At 46.0% G+C, this 23458-nt stretch overlaps 2 protein-coding genes across 11 annotated transcripts; one reads left to right on the forward strand and one right to left on the reverse strand.

Moving 5' to 3' along the window:
• Nucleotides 1-80: 80 nt before the first annotated feature.
• On the forward strand, nt 81-2057 carry fadd (Fas (tnfrsf6)-associated via death domain). Its single transcript, XM_077023726.1, has 2 exons — nt 81-634; nt 765-2057. Exons 1-2 carry the CDS (start codon nt 343-345, stop codon nt 1040-1042), a joined length of 570 nt encoding a protein of 189 aa, XP_076879841.1. The 5' UTR covers nt 81-342; the 3' UTR covers nt 1043-2057.
• Nucleotides 2058-4225: 2168 nt separating this feature from the next.
• pacsin3 (protein kinase C and casein kinase substrate in neurons 3) lies at nt 4226-23377 on the reverse strand. 10 transcript variants are annotated; one of them, XM_077023718.1, is made up of 13 exons: nt 22967-23376; nt 22772-22856; nt 18948-19015; nt 14687-14784; nt 13859-14015; nt 13394-13629; nt 13153-13308; nt 11450-11625; nt 10602-10722; nt 9462-9595; nt 8529-8582; nt 7560-7732; nt 4226-5809 (listed from the first exon to the last, which is right to left on the reverse strand). In XM_077023718.1, exons 4-13 carry the CDS (start codon nt 14738-14740, stop codon nt 5694-5696), a joined length of 1377 nt encoding a protein of 458 aa, XP_076879833.1. In that variant the 5' UTR covers nt 14741-14784; nt 18948-19015; nt 22772-22856; nt 22967-23376; the 3' UTR covers nt 4226-5693. The 10 variants fall into 10 exon arrangements, with proteins under 10 accessions (XP_076879833.1, XP_076879839.1, XP_076879835.1 ...); XM_077023724.1 differs by having other exon boundaries at nt 7633-7732; nt 22772-23377; XM_077023720.1 differs by lacking the exon at nt 18948-19015.
• Between the last annotated feature and the right edge of the window lie 81 nt (nt 23378-23458).

Genomic DNA, 23458 nt, shown 5'->3' on the forward strand with positions numbered 1-23458 from the left:
GTTTATTCTATAAGTGAAGGTTGGCGGTTTTATGTGGCTGTCACTTTAAAGTTAGGAGAGACTATCGAACAGGAAATCCATACAGACACCCCTCCTGTTTCAGTTTGCCAATCATACGATATTTGCCTGGTCTACGTGCTTCGCAAAAGTTTTTGTAACTTTTCGTAACTTTTTTTTTAAATGTTACGAAGTTACTTTATGAATTTAACAACTTAAGCGGACATTGGGATCCAAAAACAAAACAGTAACTTTTGAAATTAAGATCTTCGAATTCGGGTCGTAAGAACTTTATGGACACTAGATAGCTGGTTGTGTTGGTTGCTTTCTGTTTCAGGTGGAGGTATGGATAGATTTAAAGTTATGCTCTTGCAAATATCTGATAAACTTGGAAAAGAGAACATTTCGGATCTAAAATTTTTGTGCAAAGAAAAAATTGGGAAGAAAAAAACCGAAGAGATCGTAAGTGGAAAACAACTGTTTGAATACTTGATAGAGAGGGCAGAAATTGGGCCCAACGATACACAATATTTGCGTGAAATTCTCACTGAAATCGGTCAAAATACTTTAGTTGAAATAATCGAAAGCTATGAGAGACAAGCGACCAGCGCCGAACTACCAGATGAAACGGAGCAAGGTTAATAACTTACTTCATGGACACTAAAACAGATTAAATAGAGACACTGGATCAGTTTTTATGTTTTAATTACCCAACACCCGGCTGTCAATTTTACGGCTTGTATTTATGAGACGTGTGTCTGTTGCAGCAAAAATCCGGTGTGCCGTGGATATATTAGCTGAACATCTGGGGAAGAAGTGGATTCAGTTTGGGCGAAAACTTGGACTTGACTACAAGATTGAAGGCATACAGGAGAAACATCCTCGCAACCTGGAGGAACAGGTCCGAGAGCTGCTGAAGGAGTGGCTGAAACTGCGCAAAGCGGAGGCCACGGTGGACGAGCTGATCCGAGGCCTGCGCGCCTGCAGCCAGAACTACACCGCCGATGTCCTGGAGAAAACACTCCACAAACTCAATATGCAGTGAAGATTTAGGCGTGCTGTCTTACTTTTCGTGTCCTCGGGCAGCTGTGTCTGTCCCAATGTCGCTTTAGCCAACTGTTCTGCCAAACTCGAGGCACTTTGAGATGTTTCTGTGTTTTAAAAGCGTTATCAAAGTGGCTTACTGCAGATACAGTGTTGTCTTGCTTTCTCAGGTACGATAAAGTAGTATAGTTTAAATGTGCACAATGTGAATCTATCCTATTTACAAAAATACGTTTTACTCTGTATCACAAATTAGATTACAAGAGTAGATATAAATAATTTAATTGAATAGACATTTTAACTCTAAGTATTGAGCTGCAATCGATATTGATTGGGGACCCACAGCACTGAAATAATTTACTGTTGTACAATATAAATTGTGACAAAGGGATTATTTTATGTCTTTCATTGTCTACAGATTTACACACTATTTAATGACATCGATACCCTTCATCTGTAGTGCAGAAATGTTTTGAGTTTTTTTATCCTGTCCTCCGGTTGTCCGAAAGAGAGTAATAGATTGTTATTCATTATTGCAACATTATCTTTCTGCAGTACTACTATCACAGATCGCTTCAAGATACAAATAAGCTCTCAAACAATAGTTGCTCAGTCTGTGCATTCTGACCAATCACAGACATGCCACATGAGGTTTCTGTGAATGATTTGATAAATCATGGCATTAAAGTGATGTGTACTTTTGGCCAATATACCAATGTATGCAGTGACTAAATAGGCCACAAAGTGTTGAGGTCATGTAGAAGGAGGCACGTTGAAAATGTTTCCCTATGTCTTCCCTTAAATTAGTCAGATGCTTTTTTTTGCCCTGTAGAAATGTAGTGAAATTTTCCAGGTCGTGTTGAATGCTGCTTACCACTGAACACTATAATTACAGTATACAGATGGAATTATATGGAATGTAAGCTATATGGAACAATTTATGATTTAACTGTGTCTATAGTTCCTAGTGAATGTGAATACGCTATGTGCAAATATATAAATGTTACTGGACTAAACAGTATAGTGTTAACTGTGGAGACCTGATCTGACTTTTCCAAAATGTCCTGTAGAATGAGCCAGAATAATCCAGATGGGAAAGGTGATTGTTCAATTAGTGTTGAGATTACCTCGTGCCTTGTTATTTCTCTGTGGCTTGGAATCTTAGTCATGTTACAGAAGAATCTCTGGAGGAGTTAGGTTCAGGTTCTTGATCCCTACGACTTAAGAAAACAGGATTACATTGAAACTCTGATCATAATCAACTGATCTGTGACTCAGCTCTTAGTCACGTCTAGGATAGGCCAGACCTAGATGGAAGGCCCTGTGATGTTAGCACAATATTGTGCTCATTAATATATACTTCAGTTCTACATGTAGCACACTTATCCAAGGTGGATTGCACTCGGGTCCAGGTCAGTCATTTCAGTCCCTCCTTACAGGCCCCACTTATGGCGGGAGGCCTGTGTACGTGTACATGACGTAGGAACAGAAGCTCGTAGCCATCGGGTATTGGTTCGCTAGAGCTCTGCTTGTTTCAACTCGACTACTTCCAGCCGGTTCAACAGACCCCTCTCCTGGTCAGCAAAGTATGGAAACCTTGTGTCTTCTGCCACACTCCTGCTAGCATGTGGTTTCCTTGTTGGGAAGAAATGTCCACTCCCTCCACAGGTGTGTCCACCCCCTCCACTTCACAGCTAGACATGTCTGTTCATTGTCTGGTCTAGAACTCGCACGAACGTTTAACCCATTTAAGCGATTCTACCTTTTAGCACATAGGTTGTTGTTTTTGAAATCAAAAATCAATATTTTCTAATTCGGTTGTTTGTGATGAGGTCAGAGATCTGCCCCACACTATATGGCGTATTAGAGACTGGACTTACCTACCAAGGAGCTTGGGGTGGAACAGCCCCAACCCTTATACAGGTCAGAAGGGCCTATGACCGTGTAAGGGTAGGGGGAGCTGCAGAAGGACACCCAGGATTAAGAAAACTGGACATTAAATATACTTACCGGTAAAAGAGATTGACAATGGCCATTTGTACAAACCATTTGAACTGTATTATTCCTCGTTGCAGTGTGATGTAAAATAATGAATTGCATTATTCCTCTGTACGACACACCTACCCAGTATGTTGGTTTAGCCCAGGGCGGGGCTCAGGGTATTTAAGGGTGGTGTAGGCTAGAAGGAAAAAGGCCATGGTAAGAGAATGTTAAGTGACCTGCTGACTGAAGTTAGTCTAGTAAGGTTGTGAGCTGTACAATTGTTGATTCATGTCTAGTAGACAGAGCTTGCCCAATTGTTTTATGCTTAGATTCTCTTTTTACTTTCACTTTGTTTATTAATAAATTGAACACTAAGTAACACAATGGAGGTATCCTGTGCCCTTGATCTGATGAACCCCGTACTCTGTACCTGACCCTCGACACGCATAATTCCTGTCATTCTCGAGGAGTACTTTGTTCTTCAGCGGGGAATGTTATTGTTCAGATCAAGAATGTCCTTGCCTCAGCATTATTATATTACTCAACAAATACATGTGCATTGTTCCAAGCAATGCTAAACATGTCAATATGTCCATTTAACCTTATCTTGGGGCCAGATTGATCAACATGTGGTATCAGGATACCAAGAACCACCTGCATCTTCAGCTATGAGAAGCCCAGCTATGTACGATTCAGCTGAGGCTGTCCGAAAGCTGTACACTACTTGATATCCTCTTCCTTTTGAACAGTTTGCATGCATGTAAATTACCCATGATGGGTAATAACCTATCACAAAAACCACAAGAGAAAAAAAATAAGCCTGCTGACATTAACCAACTCACTAGGATTCTTACTCAACATACATTAGAAAGAAAAATTAGCTGTACAAGATTTCCTTTCATGCTTCTCTGCAGCAGGAATGTTTCTGCATAGAAAATGTACTGCACAACTGGTTTAGCCTCACCCAAATTCCAATAATTGTCTTCTGATGTGTTTTAAGCACTGCTATCCAGTCTGAATTTCACTAAGGAGGTCCTCAAACTGTCAGGGGATTTGATGTACAAGGAAACTCTTTCTGCGAGTACTGACAAAACTACAAAACTTTTGCAATCAATATTTTTACAGTTTTGTGAAATAAAATTCAAAATTAAACTACTTTTTTAAATTTTAGAAAATCAAGGACACTACTTTGTCTCAAATATTGATGGTGTGAATTAAACATTTTTTATTTTGAGCTTGGGTATCTTATCACCTCTAATACTCTGACAGAAACCACACAAAATCAAAAATTAACATTCCAACAATATAGAATCAAAAACAGATGGCTAAAGTATTAAATTACACAGTGCTAGTTATTTTGGCTGTGACCTCAAATTCCTGGACAACCATTCCATTCAAATTGTGCACGGAGCAAATTTGACACAGACCACAGATTTCCTGAACCCTCCTAATAGGTGAAGACATTGATCAGCTCATGAATTATTATTTTGATTGCTATATTGATTAGTATAGGTTGTTCCACTAGTTATAATACAAATCTTTATTCAGAGCTCGGGAGGCCAGGACATCAAAAAGTGAATAATTCTTCTTGCACATAGAAGAAACATCCTCCGACACACACACACACACACATACACACACACACACAGTTACACACTCCTGCAGATGTCTCCGCAGTTAATTAAGTCAACAGATTAAGTCACTGCTCAAAGCCATTTCTCTCTAGTTTGTTAAGTTTGTCTGAACATGGAAGCCTGGTCTCCAATTAAAAACAGAAAATAAGTTTTAAAAACTTAACCAAAAAGGTCTATTTGATTTTGGAATCTCTTTCCAAAAATAGAATTACTTTAGAACATTTCAGATTCAAAGGATGACAAAGGCCCTCTACCCATTTAGATTTTTACATTTCTTTTTCTGTACAAATCCACATTAACCGATAAAAAAAAAAAAGAAAGAAAAGAAAACCCTTAACACTTCACTGAAAGATTCGAAAACTGCATGTGCTTTGTAGTCAATATTGGGAACTCTAGCGAAGCTCATTTTTTAATGATCTATAAGTAGCATCTGTGCATAACTAGCCAAAGAAATTCATCCTAAGTTCAACATGTGTGTCCTCGAACGCTAAGCATGTTAAAAGGAAAAGACACATGCCAAAGACTCAGAATATTAATACAAGGCAAAGCGAAACTAATTTGATCTGGTCAAAAATAAATACTTGAAATGAACACAATAACCGAATAAAGACAAAGTTACAATGATGATGATGATGATGATGTTCTCCCAGTAACCTGCTGAGGCAGTCCCATCTCCTCTCCGTACAGTACATTAGGGAAAGCCTAAGGTCCAGGGTGAACCTGCTGGTCTTCTCACGATGGTGCCACCAGGAGCTTCAGCTCGGATCCTCCTCCCTCCCCGACGCCGTCCAATGAAGACACCGTACTGGTAGCACCTCTGACAAAAGCAAAGGATCTGGGTAAAGGATGGCAACGCAACCCTTCTTGCTCTGGTCTGTCGGCAAAAGTTCTGAACCTCTGAGCTTCCGTAGCTCCAGGAGGGTGTGGCCTTCTGTCACAGCTTCCTTTTTGTTATGTTTTGATTGTTGTATTCCATTTGGCGTGGCCTCCTTTTTTTGAGGGGTGGTGGGCGTCGCCCATGGGCGGGGCTGGTCATCACGAACCAATGACCTGGACGTAGTTAGCAGGGTAGAGGCCCACCTCTCCGGTTTCCAGCTGCCCTTTACACCAGCCCTGCTCGTCTTCTTCTTCCAGCTTCATCAGCTCGTCACCTGCAACACACCAGCCATGACACACCTGACGTCGCTCACATCTCGCATAATAAGCCACGCCCACCCTCTCTCAAAGTCTATGGTGTCAACAGTACTGCCTTCCATAACGAACTACTAGTTTGGAAATTTTAATGCCAGGCGGGTAAAACACGGTGCATGTGCAAAGTCACCACCAGGTGGCAGCACCACTGTGTTCTCTGCAGTGGGAGCTTGTGCCACGATTCATGACGCTACCATTACGTGAAGAAAGAAGATCATGGTTACAGTGAATCCTCTGGAGAATATGAATGACACTTGAAGCCAAACAACTGGTCCAAAAACCCCAGAGGACGTGGCATTCTGCTCCGGTAACTTTAGAACAAACAAACCCTTTAAAAACTAATTATGGTATTTTAGAAATCTAGAAGAAACAAATTACCAGGGAGACAACACACTTACCATGAAGATTAACAGAAGCGTCCTGTGTGGGTACTTATTGTCTACGTTTTATTAAACACACCCAGGATATGTGCTTTTCATACCGTAATCTGTTAGCATGCACAACTGGTGAACTGTTGGCAATGCATCGGCGGTCAGATTCTGACCACAAGACCACTGGTGGGCCGGATACCATTTGGATGGCTTTCTCTACATGGCTGTGACATACATGATACTGGGTGTCATGTCTAGCATGATCAGGTACTGGGGATTTTACATGACATCACTGCTGGCTGAAGACGCTGGTCTTTGATTGGCCACTGATTAAGTATGAACTATTAAGTCTTTAACTGCACACTTGATACACATGGCATCTCTATAAATGTCTTTAAGGAGGGTGGTGATCTGTCTCCATTTGACTAAACCCATTTCATTACATCCCATGTGTGTCATAGTCCCGGTTGTCCTTTCCCCAAGAACTGTGGTCCAGTGGACATAAAACAGTTCCTCACAGTTCTGTTTTTTTTTTTTATCTTGTTTACAAACAAGCAAAAAAACCAAAATGTAATGTAAAAAAGCAAAGGGTAAGATATATTTCAGTATTTAAGGGTACAGGAATCCTCCACTCTCAACATTACCCACTTACCTGAAGCTGAGATTCTCTCATTCACTACATGCTTATAAAGCAACAGCATTCTAAATATGACACCCTAATACATGGAGGATCATATTACAGAGTGTGAAAATGTGACATGCCCACTGCTCACTGGTAGCAGCTAGTAAAGTAGTCAAACTGGTTTATCATTTTGAACTCCAAGTCGTTCATTATCAAAAGTTAATGCATGCTTTTTGAAATGGCTTTGCAATGCAGTCCATCAACACGATTTAGTGCTTCCAGAAACGAGGAAACAACATGTGAAGGTTTTCCAAGCTTCTGTGAAAGCAGCTGAGTCAGACATGCGTCCAGCCAGAGACACTTTCCCCAGATCAGTCTTGAGAAAACCTGTGCCTTAGGTTTTTCAAAAAAACCTTAGGTCTTTTGGTGATTTTAAACCCCAAATCACAGCCAAAAAATATCACTCATGCTCCGAGTTGTCTGGGTCTGTTCAACACGTCATCAGACAAGACAATCAGAACCATCATCTGATTAAGGGCTCAATCAGAGATCTTCTGGTCTGGGACGAGAACAGACCATCAAGACGATTCACACCACTCTGCAAGCCTTGGGGCGTGCTCAAACACAGCTTGTGTGTGTGTGTGTGTGTGTGTGCGCGCATGTATATATACACATACACATGTGTGCCATTAATAAAGCATTAGTAGGGATTAATACCTGCTTTAAAGCTCAGCTCATCAGACTCCTGACCAGTGTAATCATACAGCGCTCTAACGTGCACGCCTGCTACCTTCTCCTCCTCATCCTCCTCATCCTCCACTCCGTTGGACGCTATGTATTTCCTGGGACTTTCTTCATCAGACCAGTCTGACGAGTAGTCCTTGGGCACTCTGCAGAGGGCAGAAACACGGCACTTACGGCTGACATTCCAACAGTCTGCAGAGACAGCTCCATTTTTTTAATCATTTCTGTTGATACACATTTTTAATCTTAGAACATAAAACATAGAAAAAAGCTCAGGAACCAAAATAGAAAATTAGGAAAGCCATCAAGACAGATACATTTTTTCCTCCAATGTTGTAAAAATATATAAATAATAGTGCTGTCAATTCCAGGTGCCGCGATTAAAAGTCCTCACCAGGATTTTGCTCAGGCTTCCTGGATTGTGTTGATTCCACTAATTTTACCTGGATTGCTAATTAGAAAATCTAGCAAGCTTGAGCAAAATCCTGGTGAGGACTTTTAATCGCGGCACCTGGAATTGACAGCACTAATAAATAATAAATATGATTTATATTATTTGTAATAAATATCTAGAAGCGAACAGATGCGAGGACTAATCACCACAGTCACCACAGACAAACATTTAGAAGGACAGAAAGCAACCTCCAAACACCTGCATTTATTGCACTGTGAAGCAGTTTTCTAGATCCTCCTAATCGAGGTCCCAAATGATTGGCTTACGAAAAGCCCAACACCACAGGGGGCAGTAGCCCAGAGGTTCTGTCCGTCTACTCCACTTAGCACGGTGCTCCGTGAGTCGGTTACGGAACCGGACTCGTGTATTAAACGGACATCGGTGAAGCATCAGTGTGTGAACAGTGTGTGAACAAAGCTTCTGGTCTGCTGCCCCCCCCCCTCCCCCGATAAATGCAGGGTCACAAAAGGAAGTGACCGTTCACTGACATTCTCTGTGATGAGTCACCGAAGGTCTCGTAGTGGGCGTTCCCCCCGTGCCACCTGCGGGTTCCAGAGTCACACACACACACACCAGACTAATGATGGTGACAGAAGCTGGGGCTTGGAGGCTTAATAACACACTCTCAGCTGATGCTCTGTCTGAATGAATGTGTGTGTCTGTGTGCATGAGGTGTGTGTGTGTGTGTGTGTGTGTGTGTGTGTGTTGTGTGTTGTGTGGGTGGTACATATGTGGTCCTCATTTGTTTTCGTGAGGCTACTGTATAATACATCCAGTGTGACACTATACAAATACTAGAAATAGTTAATTCTTTAGACCTCACTTTAGCTCCACCCACACCCTCTGAGAGAGAGAGAGAGAGAGAGAGAGAAAAGAGAGAGAGAGAGAGAGAAAAGACAGACAGACAGACAGACATGCACGCACGCACGCACGCACACAGAGACTGTGCTGAATAAGCCCAACAGAACTGCTGTTGTAATAATTAGCTTGCTTCCAACTACAGCAGGAAGAAGCCTCCTCAGGGAGCCACGGTTACCAAGACAATAAAAACAAAAACAAATAAATAACAGCCAATGGCACTGCATCAGAAACATTACATTTCACGATGAAGAGATCCAGATATGGAGACGTCTTTCCACAGGTCGTGCAGGTTTAACTCTGCCTTGTTAATTTTGGCAAATGTCACCAGCATGGATTTTCCTTAACGAATAAGCAGCTTTGTGATCTCAAAGCTTCTGAACAGGAAACCCAAGACAGTCCAGACCATTTATTACATATGTAGCAAAAAGACTCGAGCCTTCGTCGGGGAGAAGTACTTCATCAAGACAATAGAAACAAAACACAAATGGGGTGTGTGGGAGAGAGGGGGGGAGGGGGAGAGGGAGAGAGAGAGAGAGAGAGAGAAAAAGAGAAAGAGAGACCTGGTGGTGTCCTGTGGAGTTGGAGGAGCTTCGCTCGTAGCCGAGACGATGTTGGTCAAGGTGACCACGTCATCACTGGCACGGCTATTTCTCTGTTTGCGGCCAATCGGGCGGTTAGCCTCTGGAGACCATTCCTACATACACACACAAATATAAATAAGGCAGCTACTTGCATTATTACACAATTTTACCCCCACATGCCCCAGAAAGACCACAAGCTGCCTAGCTCGCCACACACTGGGCCGAGATCTGGAGGCAGTCCCACAACCCGGAGACCTGCCGAGCTGAAGGTAGTGAGAATGCGCCCGGCCCAAAGAGCTGGAGTGTGAGGGGGACGAGAACAGCTCTGGGCTCCTCTGGTGCCAGCAGGTAGGCACAGAGCAAGGCCGCTCTGGGCACGCTCGCCGAGCACCAATCAGGCTCCTCCTACTGCTTAATTATGCATTCAGACCGGGAAGGAGAAGTTGTGGTTTTTGGGACATGCTCAAGCTATGCAGAAGACACACACACGCCCACAATATTCGTTTTGTGAAAACGTGGACTCTGCCACTAGGCGTGTAAGGGCAGCGTTGACGGAGAGGCGGGGTTCTGCTCGAGGCTGGAGCGCTGGGAGCAGAGGAAGAGAAAGAGGAGAAGAGAGAGAGGAGAGGAGGGGAGGAGTCACTTCTGGCAGAGCCAGGAGGATCCCACATTCCAGAAGCCACTTGTGGCCTTGCCCAGACAACAGCGCATTCACTCTGAGCCCGTTAGGATTCGCCATGCTCAGAGCTCACGGCTTGAAACGGCTCAGCCAATCACCACTCACATACAGCTGCCCCGTTCAGAGCTCCTACTGGAAATGTCATATCTTCTGCCTAAGCAAATGTTGGCATGTCAGGTCGTTTGTTCATGGCTGGAATAATACTGGATTGACCTTTAAATTAGGCTAGAATTGGGTAATGCATGTTGTACCTCAAACTGGTGCCAGTTCATGTTGTTCCTCAAACTTGGGGCTATTTTTACCGTACCTCAGACTGGGGCCAGTTTCACCTGTACACACTGGAACCAGTTCACGTCGGAACTCAAACTGCAGCTTGTTTGTTCTTCACCTTAAACTGGATATCAGGTCAGACTGCAACAGAAACTGGGGTCACGGTGTACCTCAAACTGGGGCCAGTTCATGCTCATGCCGGGACCGTGGGTGTTCCTCCACCAGCGCAGGTCCTCCACGTCACTGGCCGCGTTGATGGTCTGGCCCAGGTCACGGTACAGCGCCTTGTACCTGAGTGAAACATTTCCACACGCTCTTTAAATTGCTCATGAGGTACCGGTGTTAATACAAACATGGACACGAAATGGCTGCAAGTTCGTCCTGTTCTGCTCGCTCGCCATCCCAAAAAGCTGATCGTAATAGCAGTTATCAAAACCCAAAGTGATTGCACACAGCCCGCTGGCGTGAGTCACCGCTGAGGCCTTTGTGAAAAGCGGGTGGGATGGCGGGAACACGCCTTCAACAAACCCAGCGGCTCGGACGGGAGACTCCTGGGGGCAATTGGCACCGGCCGACCAAAAGCTCGACAGCAGCTGGGTAGTTACACCAGGGGGCAACAGAGGGGGTTCTGTTACTGCAAACAGCAATGGCAGGGTGGGGGGATGTTTTGTTTTGTTTTTTATCCAACATGAACTGCAGTTACATCCACGTTGATACAGAACAAAATAAGGCAAAAGGTGATATTTGCTCATCATCTAAAGGCAAGAACAGCCCACAAGCTCTGCCCTTGTCTCAGCCTCAGTCCTAAAACCCTCTGGTTAATGAACAACAACAGGCACAACATTCCTTTTTAAGTAAACAATGATAGTCCATGGTCAAAGAAACTTGTAGCTACTTATTAATAGTTAAAAAAAATTTTGTGCATTTGCACTAATTTCCTGCTTGACGTATTTGGCAGATCCGGAGGGACACTCCAGCCCGGTTAAACGTGGCCCGCGGGAGGGTCCCGTCCACTCACCCTTCATCGCTGGAGATGTCCAGGTGGTGGTGTATGTCCAGTAGCACGTCCTTGAAGAACAGCAGGCGCTTCTTCTCGGCCTCCTGCGTGATCTCGAACACCTGCTCCATGTCCTCCATGTAGCGCGGGTTACAGCGGTTCAGCTCGTCCAGAGCCCGCTCGTAGCGCTCCTTGGCCTGGTGCGACACACACCCCCAGCTCACGGTTACACTCCCCACCACGCCTAGCTTTCATTTTCCAGCGCAGCACAAAGCACCGAATGGCTACGAACGTAAACGAAGACTAGCTGTTACGACAAGTACGCTGTATGATAACGTGGAACATGGGAGGGACGGCGTTTATTCATGGATAACGAAGTTAGCATGTCAACGTTTGTGGTGCATGGAAGAAAGGAAAAGCCGACAGCAGGTTCCCCTCTACAGCAAAAAAAAAAACCCCTCCAAAATGTAACAAGACTTTTTAAACGGACATTTACACTTACAAGAATTTTTTGGCACAGTGTAATCGTGTTTACGGATCATTTAGGCGGAAAGACAAGTCTTGCTTTGCTCATTAGCAAACGCCGTTTCAGTAACATGTTCTAAGTTGAACATGTGAATGTATCAAAGACAATTGGTGTGTGTGTGTGGGTGTGTGTGTGTGACTCCAAATCTGTGAGTTTTTCAATCTGCTTTGGGGAGTTTAATCCTCTGGCATTCCAGCCTTTGCCAGCGTAGCAGATGAGGTGAGGGGTGTGATTGACATTTTGTACTTTCACTTCGGAGCGGGTGAACTCTGCTCAGCCTGGAGGGGGCGGGGTGGTGTGTGTGTGTGTGTGTGTGTGTGTGTGTGTGTGTGGGGGGGGGGGGGGGGGGGTGATAGTCCCGCCAGCTGGTCTCGGCCTGCCTCGATCAGACAGGAGTGAACTCACTCGCACCCGCTTTTGTAGAGAAAGGACAAGCACCCCTCACGAATGTGACTGAAGTCCACCATTGCACTGTTAAAGGCCGTTCACATGTAGACTGTGGGAGAACTGCTGTTGGAACAAGTGCTGTTTTCACTACTCTGTTTGGACATTAATAATGAGTTTTCCATTCACTGCTGTTCTCAGCAGCAGAAACCGGCTATGAAAAAGTTAATATTTCAGTACATATGGGTTTAATGGAATTATGCGTAAGCCTATAATAATAGATAGTTTAATGTTTATGCTACATTCTGGAGAGGAGGGTCTTTATTGTTGTGGTACACTATGTAAGAGAAGAGGAGTTTATGGTGGTATCTCTGCCAGAGACTCCATCACGCCTGCAGTCTTAATGCAACTTGTGCCAAGACTTCCCCACATCTTGTATGTTCCCAAAATAAAAGGTCACATGGACATTATGAGTCACATCCATAAACATACAATGCAATTACTGCCAAAGAAGATTCATAACAATGGCTGCCCCAACACTGAACACACACCAGCACGATTAGCAAACAAGCCTCCTCTTGCCCAGAGCAACTCGGGCATTCTACACTTCCACCCACCGCACACACCGCCAGCTCAAACTTCACCGAGCATACTTCACTCGCAACCATTCATAACATCAGGCTGGAGGCAACTCCAATCACCACTTAATAAAGCAACCCGCATAACCGATTTCCTAACAGATTAGGCAGGTAACCCTCGTGTCCCAGGAGGAGACGTAGCGAGGACTCGGTTATGGGTGGTGTCGCCGTCTCACCTTCTCCGCCTCCTGCTTGCACCGGTCCACTCGCACCGTGAACTTGTTCACCTCCTCCGGGGACTTGGTGGGGTCGGCCTTGGCGTGGTTCTCGCGGGTCAGCGCCGTCCTCTCCTCCTTCCGGGCCTGGTGGTAGGTCTTCTTGGAAGCCTCCACCTGCCACCGAAGGAACGGAACGGTCAGCGGTCAGTCGGATGACCCTGTCGCGACGCCACAGAGACGCGGGACGGGGAGCGCTCACCTCCTTCAGCTTGCGCACCCAGGGCTTCTGGGCCTTCCGAAAGCCTTCGTCCGCCTCCTTGGTCTCCCGGAAGCCTCCCATCATCTGCTTGTGGAAGGCGTCCTTTTGCCAGCCGCGGACCTTCTCGCTGTCTTCACTCATCAGCCGCTCCTTCAGCTCCATGTGGATCTCGCTCAGCTTGTCGGCCGCGTCCATGAAGGCGTGCCAGGCCTTCTCCAGCGTGCCGTACTGCGGCCCTGCCAGAGGGAGAGAAGACCCAGCCGTGAACCTCCTGCTCCTGAGGAGGAAACACCATCTTCTGAACACAAGCTATTAGACCTGCTTAAATAGGGAATCCTTAACAGTTTTCTTCAGCACTACCAACAATGCATCGTGATGCATGAAAGAAAAAAAACAAAAAACAAAACACAACATAAGGCATCAGCTGGCTAGAATCTGTCTGGTGAAAGAGGGAGGTGGAGTCACCTTTCTCAACCACGCCCCTCCACTTCCTGGACCAATCGTACAGCTGCTGGGAGTAGGCCTTCTCGATCTTGGCGCGTTCCTGGAAGCAGGCCACCAGCTCGTTGCAGAGCCTGTAGCCGTCGTCAACACGCTTCACCGTGCGCTTGTAGTTCCCCGGCTACGCGCAGGGAAAGAGAGTTACGCGGTTACGGTTACATTCGCAGTTACACTCGGAGAGTTGCGCTTCCCGGGGAAAGCAAGAACAAACTAGTTCTCTTCAGGTGCTGTAAGGTTTCCAATACAAATTGGCAGTCTTTCATGGCAATAACATTTGGAGGAATAATTTCAAACATAATAGTTATATTGACAGAGCTTGTCACCATTAATCACGATTAAATTGCTCTTGAACTCATTTCAATCAGACAAGCCCAACGACGTGCGCGGACACATGCTGCCTACAGTGTGAAAGCTTCTACACCAGGAGCCTTCGCTCCAACAAGCAAGCAGATATGGAAACATGGAGTCTCCTCTCTCTCCCTCTGCAAGTGCTTGGGAGTCGGCCTCCACCCTGTTGACAGCTTTGGAGAGCGGCACGCTGGTGGCAGCTGCCAATTTGAGAGAGTGTGTTCGTAGCGAGGGTGGAGAAGGGTGAAGCTTTCACTCCTGGTTCACTCCTCACACACACAAACTAATTTTCCCACCTATGTGTACAAACCGACCAAACCAAAGCTTGATTTGAGAGTGCAACTCTTGGACAAATGACTTGCTCTGGGTGCCGTGTTTGGTACATAAGACGTACGTGTGTGTGTGTGTGTGTGTGTGTGTGTGTGTCTCACGAAGGAGCCTCACCTCCCAGAAACTACCACAGCTCCCAACGTCCTGCAGCTCACCGTTGGAAGACATCTGGTCGTCCTTGCAGCACAGAATGATGGCGGCTTTTGGTGAGACTACAGAAAGGGTGAAGGAGAAACATCTCAAGACGCAGAAGATAAAAAAACAAAAAAAACAAACCACATCTCCCAAAACAAACGCAGGGCACACCGACGAAGCCACGAAGGCTACACCAAGTTCGGGTTCCGCGACTAAAACGGGTTCCACCACTTACTGCCCTCCTGGCATATTGCCACCCAAGCGATTCCACAACACCAACCTGAACACCGGTGCCGTGACTCGGGTCACAAGTGTCAACAAGCTCAAATTTGCTACAGGTTGCTCTTACTGCGACACATTCCAGCAGCTCTTAACCTCCGCTACCAGCATTCTTTCACTGCTTAACATTTCATAGATTCGAGGATCCACCCATGCAGAGAGAGAGAGAGAGAGAGAGAGAGAGAGAGAGAGAGAGAGAGAGAGAGAGAGAGAGAGAGAGAGAGAGAGAGAGAGAGAGAGAGAGAGAGAGAGAGAGAGAGAGAGAGAGAGAGAAAGATAGCCTTACCTATAACCCAAACTGTGTGTGTTTAAGAAAGTCTGCTGTCCTCCAGTGAGGATCTGACAGTGTGACTCAAAGTAACACTGCCCACCAGTGCGTGTGTCTCCAGCCGCCCTGCGACGTGCGTTCATATGCCCATCTGACACCTACATCACTCACGAAGCCAAAGGAAACTCCCAGCCGCCAGTCGCCTTGCTCACACTCCTGAAATAGCCCCCCCGCCACCTACCCCACCCCGTTTTATTACCACGGCAGCTGCCGATATGACCCCCTCGGCCTCCGCTCCGGGGCGAACCACCTCGGATCAGCCTCCGCTCCACCCCGAACACGGAGGGCAAGTGGTTAAACCCGACCTGTGTGACCTGAGCACAGACTCCTCTCTGTGTGTCTCAGTGCTTGCGGTAGCTCAGGGGTGGGAGCACAGGGTTCCTGTACCGCTGTGGACGAGGTCATTTAGGCTGCTGGCCTCCTCACACAGACACGACACGTGAAGGGGGGGGGGGGGGGGGGGGGGGGGGGTTAGAAGCATCTGCTTCCAGTCCAGTCCAAACATAAGCAGTGCTGACGGAAAATGTAAACCCTGAAGAAGCTCTGCACCGCTAACAAAGAGCCCCGAGAAACGTCTGCGCGGGGTGGGGTGTGTTGGGGTGGGGTGGGGCGAGTTTATTGCTAGCTCTCGTCCAAACGTGCTCCGTATGCCGATGCACTCAGATGATTTACACAGAGCTCTACTCAATTCTTATTCTAAACCGGTCAAAATATTCTCAGACAGCGCTACAGGGGATTGGACGTCTTCATCCTGCGCCGCGATAGCATCGTGCTTGTTTATGCTCTAATACAGCCCAATCACATCCGTTTCTCTCAGTTTTATGATTGGCAGAAGGCCCAGTGTTGGGGGGGGGGGTAATCTGATCACGTGAGGCACTCTGGGTTGGGGGTGAAGGCTGGTTTAAGGAGAAAGGGAGTTCAGATTACTTCCTCTGCGTTTCCTGTGCGTGGTAGCGGGTCTGGGGGGGGGGGGGGGGTGAGTCACTCCTAGCGCAGGCATTTCCCACAGGAACGCCGGGAAAAGGAGCAAGCTGGAGAGGCCAGCTTCGCCCCGCACCTGAGAACAGTGGACTGGAGAGCAGATCACCACTGCCCGGGCCACAACGGTCAGAAGGCTGTGGTCAGGTAGCTGAAACGGGGAGCTTTGTGTGGAGAAAACCTCCGACAGGACCGGCCAATGAGGGAGCACGTTTCAGGGGCCTCGGAGGACCCTAGACTCCCTGTCTGACGCACACGCGCACACACATACTCCACAGCGGGGACATTTTGCATGCCACGGGTACTGACAGAAGCAGCTGTGTTATTCGTCATGCTGGACTCCGGAAATAACCAAACCCCGCCCCCCTCCGACAGTCACTGCAATTGGCTGGCAGGAGTGCCCGGTTAACTGTACCGCCACACCAGAGCCCTTCTGCCATAGACAACCAATAAACAGCTGCTTGCAGATGGGGTGAAGGAAGTCGACAGTCAGGAACAGAACGTTACCGGCACAGCAGAGCTGGGAGACCTGCTAAGCATCACAAACACACGCTTCCTAGCATCGAGCACGAAATACAAGAGCGACAGAAGCGTCTGGGGTCACATGACACTTCTTCCATGTCAGTCGGCTACGTTCGAGTGTGCAGGGTTTGGCAATCACTATTGAGAACGCAGCTAAAAAGGGGAGCACAATCTAGGGAGAGGCGCGTCCACAAAGACACAGCAAGGCTTCATAATTACACAGCAAGGCTCTCTTCAGACCCAATCAGAACACAAGCAGGCCTGCTTGGTGCATTCTGGGAATCCTAACTAAAGTTTAGAAAACATTTTTGAGGCATTATGGGAATGAGGCCCCAATCCTAAACTAAGCAAATCTTCCACTGGCCAAAAACCACTGACAGAGTCTGATAACCTACTTGATGTGTAAAGGAAGGGGAACCAGACCTTGAAAGTTGAAATAAATAAATAAATAAAGCGTTCAGTGGACCCCTCGAGGTTATTTCAGTTTCAATCACCAAAACATACTCAACACAAGAAACACCAAATACTTTCTGAAATACTCCTCAAAGGCATCACATTTGGGGAGTAAAACAGCTCTATGTACGCGCCAGCTTGAGGTAGACCCAATGACAGCACAGCTGTCTGAAGCCCCCTGAAGTTATAACGAGTTCTGGTGAGGGGAAAAAAAAAACCCTTGAAAGTGTAAAACGTCCCTGAAAGTTACGGAACTGTTCCTCGAACACTTGAGGGCTGTGACTCACTTGCTACGCTCGCATTGTGGAACACTGCACTCTGCCCCACAGGAAAAGTCCTTCACCACAACGTTACGCAGACTCTCTTAATGTGTCCGTCTGTAATCGGTTACACATTTAGACGAGAACCGAGGCTGCACGGTCAGTCCGAGCTCTCTAGAAAGTCCTCAGCCTTGCGAAGAGGTCATTCCGACCACGTCTGCAAGACATCGCCCGCAGTCGGGCGTGTAGGCGGGGCCGCCCCCCGCCCTCCCGCTCGCTCGCCCGCCGCTGGGGGATGTTTACACTGAGTCATTGGCTGGCTCGGTTTGGCCATCCACTCCAGATCAGCACAGAAACGTCTCATGTTAAGCGGATCTGAAGTGGAGGGCTCCTGGGTGACACAGCTGGCTCCAATAAAGTGGAGTGTGGGATGAGGGCCAGGATTAGCTCGCCGGAGGGGGGACGACTCTCCACAGCAAAGCCCTCTCTCATGGGTAGGGTGGGAGGTTCTATGGTGGCAGTAGGAGAGAGCGCTACGGGCCGCCCAGAGCTGAACAGTAGAGGAAGAAACTGGATGGCAAACTGCACCACATTCGGAACCCATTACAGCATTTGCCCGCTTTGTTAGATGTGGCTTTGAGAACGTCTTGTGGCATGTGGTACTTGTTAGCACCCCCCCCCCCCACCCACCCACCCTCCCTCCTCTCCAGATTAAATCCTTCATTAATCTCGCTATACCCGAGGTAAACCTTAATCCCCACGAGAAGACCAGCGCAGAACGTCAATGACACAAACCCAGACCTCTCAGAACCGTCAGCGTGGCAGCCAAACAGGCAGCGTAACAATGGCTTCCATTTTATTGGCGCGAGGCCCCTGAAGGCAGCGGACAGAAACTCGGAAGCCCCACTGGAGATCGGCAGACATTAAGCTGATTAATGTACACAAGGTGGTGGAAGACTGCAACAATAACACAACACAGAGCCTCTACCAAGATCTATGACTTTCAAGTACATTTTCCGAATGAAAAATCATTAGTTGCCCATATAGTTGTCCTCAGCGTGGCATTCCCTGCTAGTTTCACATTTAAGAGTAATCACGCTGCCTCATTGAAATGATGATCAGCTGGTAAGTGTCATTTTATGACCAAACCCAGTATGACGCGCAAGTACATCTTTGGAAGATGAAAGACACATGCATTTCCATCAGCCAACATCAGCTGATCTACTGACAGTACTCTAACCTTCACCGCACAAAGTAGCAACACGCAATGTGTAGAGGTGGAAACAAGACTGTAATGAGCTGCTCTGGGATCAGGCACAACACAGACATCCAGAAATGACAACAAGGACACAGCGAGCACCGTCTATCCGCCTGCCCAGAGCGCTTCACATGGTGTTCCAGCAAGCACGTTGAAACTTACCCGAGGTGTGCTGAAATGGTGGGGGTTAGTAAGTGTGTCTGTCCAAGTGTGTCGCCTGCACAGTGACCCTGCAAGAAAGGAGGAGATGGGCGTGGTGTTAGGTGCCCAACGCAAAAAGGCCAGAAGCACGAGTTTGCCCTGAAGCACGGAGGATCGTGCTACGCCACAGTAAAGAAGGCAGCAAGTTAATATACACCCCCGGCACCCTAAGGTGGTACATTCCGAGCAAGGAAGTCAAATGCCACACATAGAAATGCTGGATATTCTAAGGTACGGGATGGTTAATACTCCACGGAGCAGGAGCCAGTCACATGGTTACTGCCCAATCCAGACCCGATCAATATTAGCAATTAACACCTACAGGGGAAGGTAATAAAACCTTACAAAATATTAAAATGTCTTGTCCACTGAAGCCAGTATATGCAAAATGTTTTTCGGTCCCAAACAATTTTGGAAATCACAGTGACACATAAGGTAGCAAAGTGGAGGGGGAAAAAATCATCTAAACTTTGAAATCTTAGTATCAGCTGAAAAAAAAGCTTTTCTTTCAACATCTATGGAAAACACACAACACCCCCAAAACCTAAAGACATTTAACATCATCCATTGCATGTACCACATTCTTCTAGCCTTTCAGGTTCCAACATGCTTCTCTAATTAGTCTCAGAGCACAGAGCCCCCCCATCATAGCACAGTGGCCCAATCCAATGCCCATATTGCTCATCTTGGAATGCATGCAATCTGCACAACTGACTGCAAAAAGCGTTCGTCTGCGTGCGTTATGCAGGGAGCTCTGATGTGCGAATCCTTTTAAAAATAATAAGGAACTGGGTCAAAGCTGAGCATGGGGTGTTCTAGTGTTTTTAGATGAACACAAGGAAATCACACTCATGTCTCCGCTGTTCGCTGTCGTGATGGCGGGACACTGGGCACCCATACAAAACCCCTTTTTGTTCTCAACAAGCCTACAAGGCGAGCCAAAGGCCACCGAGCTTTCAGGAGCAGGGGATATTGAGCTGTTCTGAAAGCTTAACACTAGGCTCTTTGACAACTGCAGCTGCTCCCCAGAACAGTTGCAGATTTGAAAATGGGGGAAAAAAGTGGCATGGAGAATACAGTGTCCAACTTTGCTCTGTGATATCCCTATGAAATGGGACCAATGTGCACCAGTGATTGTGACCTAGTTCGCGATGCGGTTTAGGCATACAGGAAACTCAGACAAACCACCAACAGAACCACGGCATCGGATCAGGACAAACGTTATCCGTTTACAATTTCCTGCAACGTGGAATCATTTATCTGTATAGACAACATACCAGGCACTTTTGGAGTAGGAGCAGTCGTCATCAACTTCAATCAGCCGACATGTCTTTTCCACGTGTAATGACCTGCCCCACAGGTTTAGACTCGTCTTGATACGCTGTTGCTCTGGGTGCAGAACACCTTCACCCCAGTTCAGTAGAGATCTACCAGTTCCTCGCCAATAAAAACGGTTTATAAATTCCATCGTCCATTACGTCGTACAACAGTAATCCACTGAATCATTCCAATCAGTTCCGCACCCATCGCCGCATCACCAACAACGGCAACTTGATCTACAATAAAGGCCTTTTCAAATCTTGGGAATTCTGGAATTTTTTTAATCGCTACCGTGTTTAAGCTGGTGCAGCAAAGCAATAGCTACTAATACATCTACTGTAAAAGAACAGGGGTAACCAGTAGAGAAAGATGATCACCGGAGAGGAGATGTGAAGAGGGGCGAGGCAGCTCTCTACATACACCAGCACAAAGCCCAGAAACGCCAAGCCGCTGCATCGCGTACACTGCAAGCTCTGTGGTTACTTAGCCATACATATGACTGCAAGGAACTAGAACCTGCCCATTAGTAACATACCTGTACTTCAATGGAAAGTGGGATTGAACAGCCTGCCACTCCCTTTTCGCACACACACAGTACACACCCATGGTCACAGTGTGTTCTATAAGCTAGGGAGGTGTTGTTCATAATCATGGCATGTCATGATAAAGCCTGAAATATCAGGACATTTGATAATACTAATTATACTGGCTCAAGGCCCAAGTGGCGCTGCAAATGAGACGTCTAGCGCAAATATCAGAGGGTTCCAGGGGAACCCACACAGCATGGAAACCTATTCAGAAACTTAGAAGGCATGAGGCCTTATGTCCCATCCAGACCAGAACAAACCACAACCAAACAGCATAGGTCTTTTCATTACAGAGTATCGAGCAGAAAAGTGAAAACCGCACAGCAAGCTTCATTTTTAGTGAGCCTAAAGAGAGCAGTTTAAATGCCAAATGAGTATACATATGACACTGCCATAAGAGGCAAAGGCCTAACTGTGCAACGCGTGCCTTTATAAGCATCACTCTCATGGATCCGGAACTTTCTTAATTGTTTTGAAGAAGAAAAAAGTCATTCAAGAAACAGACAAGATAAAAACAGACAACATAAAAGCCAACAAGATAAACACAGGCTTTGAGAATCATGCAAATGTTTAACAATTTCATTTTATAGGTACAACTACACCAAAGTCTGAGAGTATTTGCATTAAACGTGAAACTCATTCCAGCACCTTATTTAATAAGCAGCACAAAACAAATACCCTACACTTTGTCAAATATAGTGATTTTAAAGATGTTCCGAGTTCTGCTTGGAATTGTCCTGTCGAAAATCATGGCCAAACGTCCGATTGTGGCGTCAGCTAAAACTTCTAAACTTCAAATATTTAACAAACCTCCAGTCCATGTTAGCTTTGTCAGTTGGTTGTACGGCTTTCTGTTGATATGCACTGTTGGCACGTGTGCTAATAATTGATTTCAAGTCCTTGTATCTGTTCTTATCACATCAGTATCTGTACTGAACATGGTGACAGCAGCTCCATCTTATCCCGACACATTTAAGACCGCCACACATTCACATAGCTGCAGGCAGATTTTAAGTGTGTTTTGTATATTCTATCTGCCACATGTAGGTCAACAAATATCTGTTTCTTTGGACTTCGGCTACTCTGATACTGCCTGGGTCTCTGGGTTTCTTCATGGTGATGAATGAAAGGTATTTCACATGTAGCCTATGGCCACATTTTTGTGTCTTGGTGAAACAGGCCGTGACCACAAAGCAAGTTTACAATAGACTGTTTCTCCAGAATGACAAATCTGAAATAAAGGTTTTACTCTGGTATTTTATTACAGACTAAATGTATGCAAACTTGGTAATATAACAGCTTTGCACAAGATTTCATAGCAAACACGGGTACAGTTTAAATTAAACCTTTCTCCATTTCACAATAAAATCAACATTATGCGGTCAATAAAACCGTTAAGTATTTGACATCCAAAGTGAAGTAACTTGAGAAATCTATTTTTTTTGCAGACATAAATTTCAGTGTAATAGAATTACACTGAAAAATACATAAATATTGAAGACGTAGCACTCTTGGTGTCAAACGAAACAAATCTTGGGTGGTTCCCGGTGAACACACTTTAGGTGGGTTACAGTTATTAGACATACCAATCAAATAAAACTTTACAGGTTTAGTCGTCTTCTTGTACTTAATCATATAATTATAATGCATAAGGCGAAAAAAAATCGGAAACGCAGAACTTAATTCCATACAGTTGGCTATTGCAGGAAACGAAAAAAGTATTCCCCTCCTAAACCTGCTGCAAACAAGTTACGCCATTAGATCCACCGAGCCCAGTAGCTCTGAAACCCGGACTCGGTGTCGTTTATTTGTGTTAAACTCACAGAAAACTAGGCGTGTAGATTTACTACTTTACAAGAAGTCTTGAAATCAACTCACTTGTAGGTGGTGGGTCGCCAGAAGTAGAAGAACCGCTCTCGACGTCCCGGGGAGCAGCCGACGGATCTTCTCGCGTTTACTCACGCTGGTGAAGCATGACCCAACAAATAATTGAGTTTATACAGTCTCAGTTCTTCACCGGTTCGTATTCAGGTGGAAAGAAAGGAACATTTGGAAAAGTTTAAGTGTATGTACCTAGAGGTAAAAAAAATATTAGGCTCCTTCCCTTCCTGCCATGGTAACGAAACTAAACGGAGAAATAATATCCTGTATGGCAGCTAGTAGGAACCGTTACTGTAACGCGCAGGGAGCCTGCTGGACTGGGTCACAGCAGAACCAAACACAGTTCTCTGTGGCGATTAATCGGTCCCGCAGAGCAGTCTTCGGCCATGTAATTAGATGATGTGGCTCGGCATTATGTCCTTTGATCCAATTACAGGAATTAACCCTTTAGAGCAGAGAAATAAATACAGAAAGATGTTTTCTTTCCTCTGCGGAATCTGTAGCAGGTCAAAATCAGTAAAGTGTTACAGCTCAAGCATAAACGTTAAAGAGGCCTACACGTCGATCCTGAACGCTGGTGTGAAGCTTACTTCGCCCTCGATCCCCCATCAGCAACAGGCAGACTCCCAAAGGACTCTTATCTACGTATAAGAGCGCCATCTGTGTGTCAGTGATGGGATAAAA

This window comes from Brachyhypopomus gauderio, chromosome 12 (assembly GCF_052324685.1).
Source record: "Brachyhypopomus gauderio isolate BG-103 chromosome 12, BGAUD_0.2, whole genome shotgun sequence".
Classification (NCBI taxonomy): domain Eukaryota; kingdom Metazoa; phylum Chordata; class Actinopteri; order Gymnotiformes; family Hypopomidae; genus Brachyhypopomus; species Brachyhypopomus gauderio.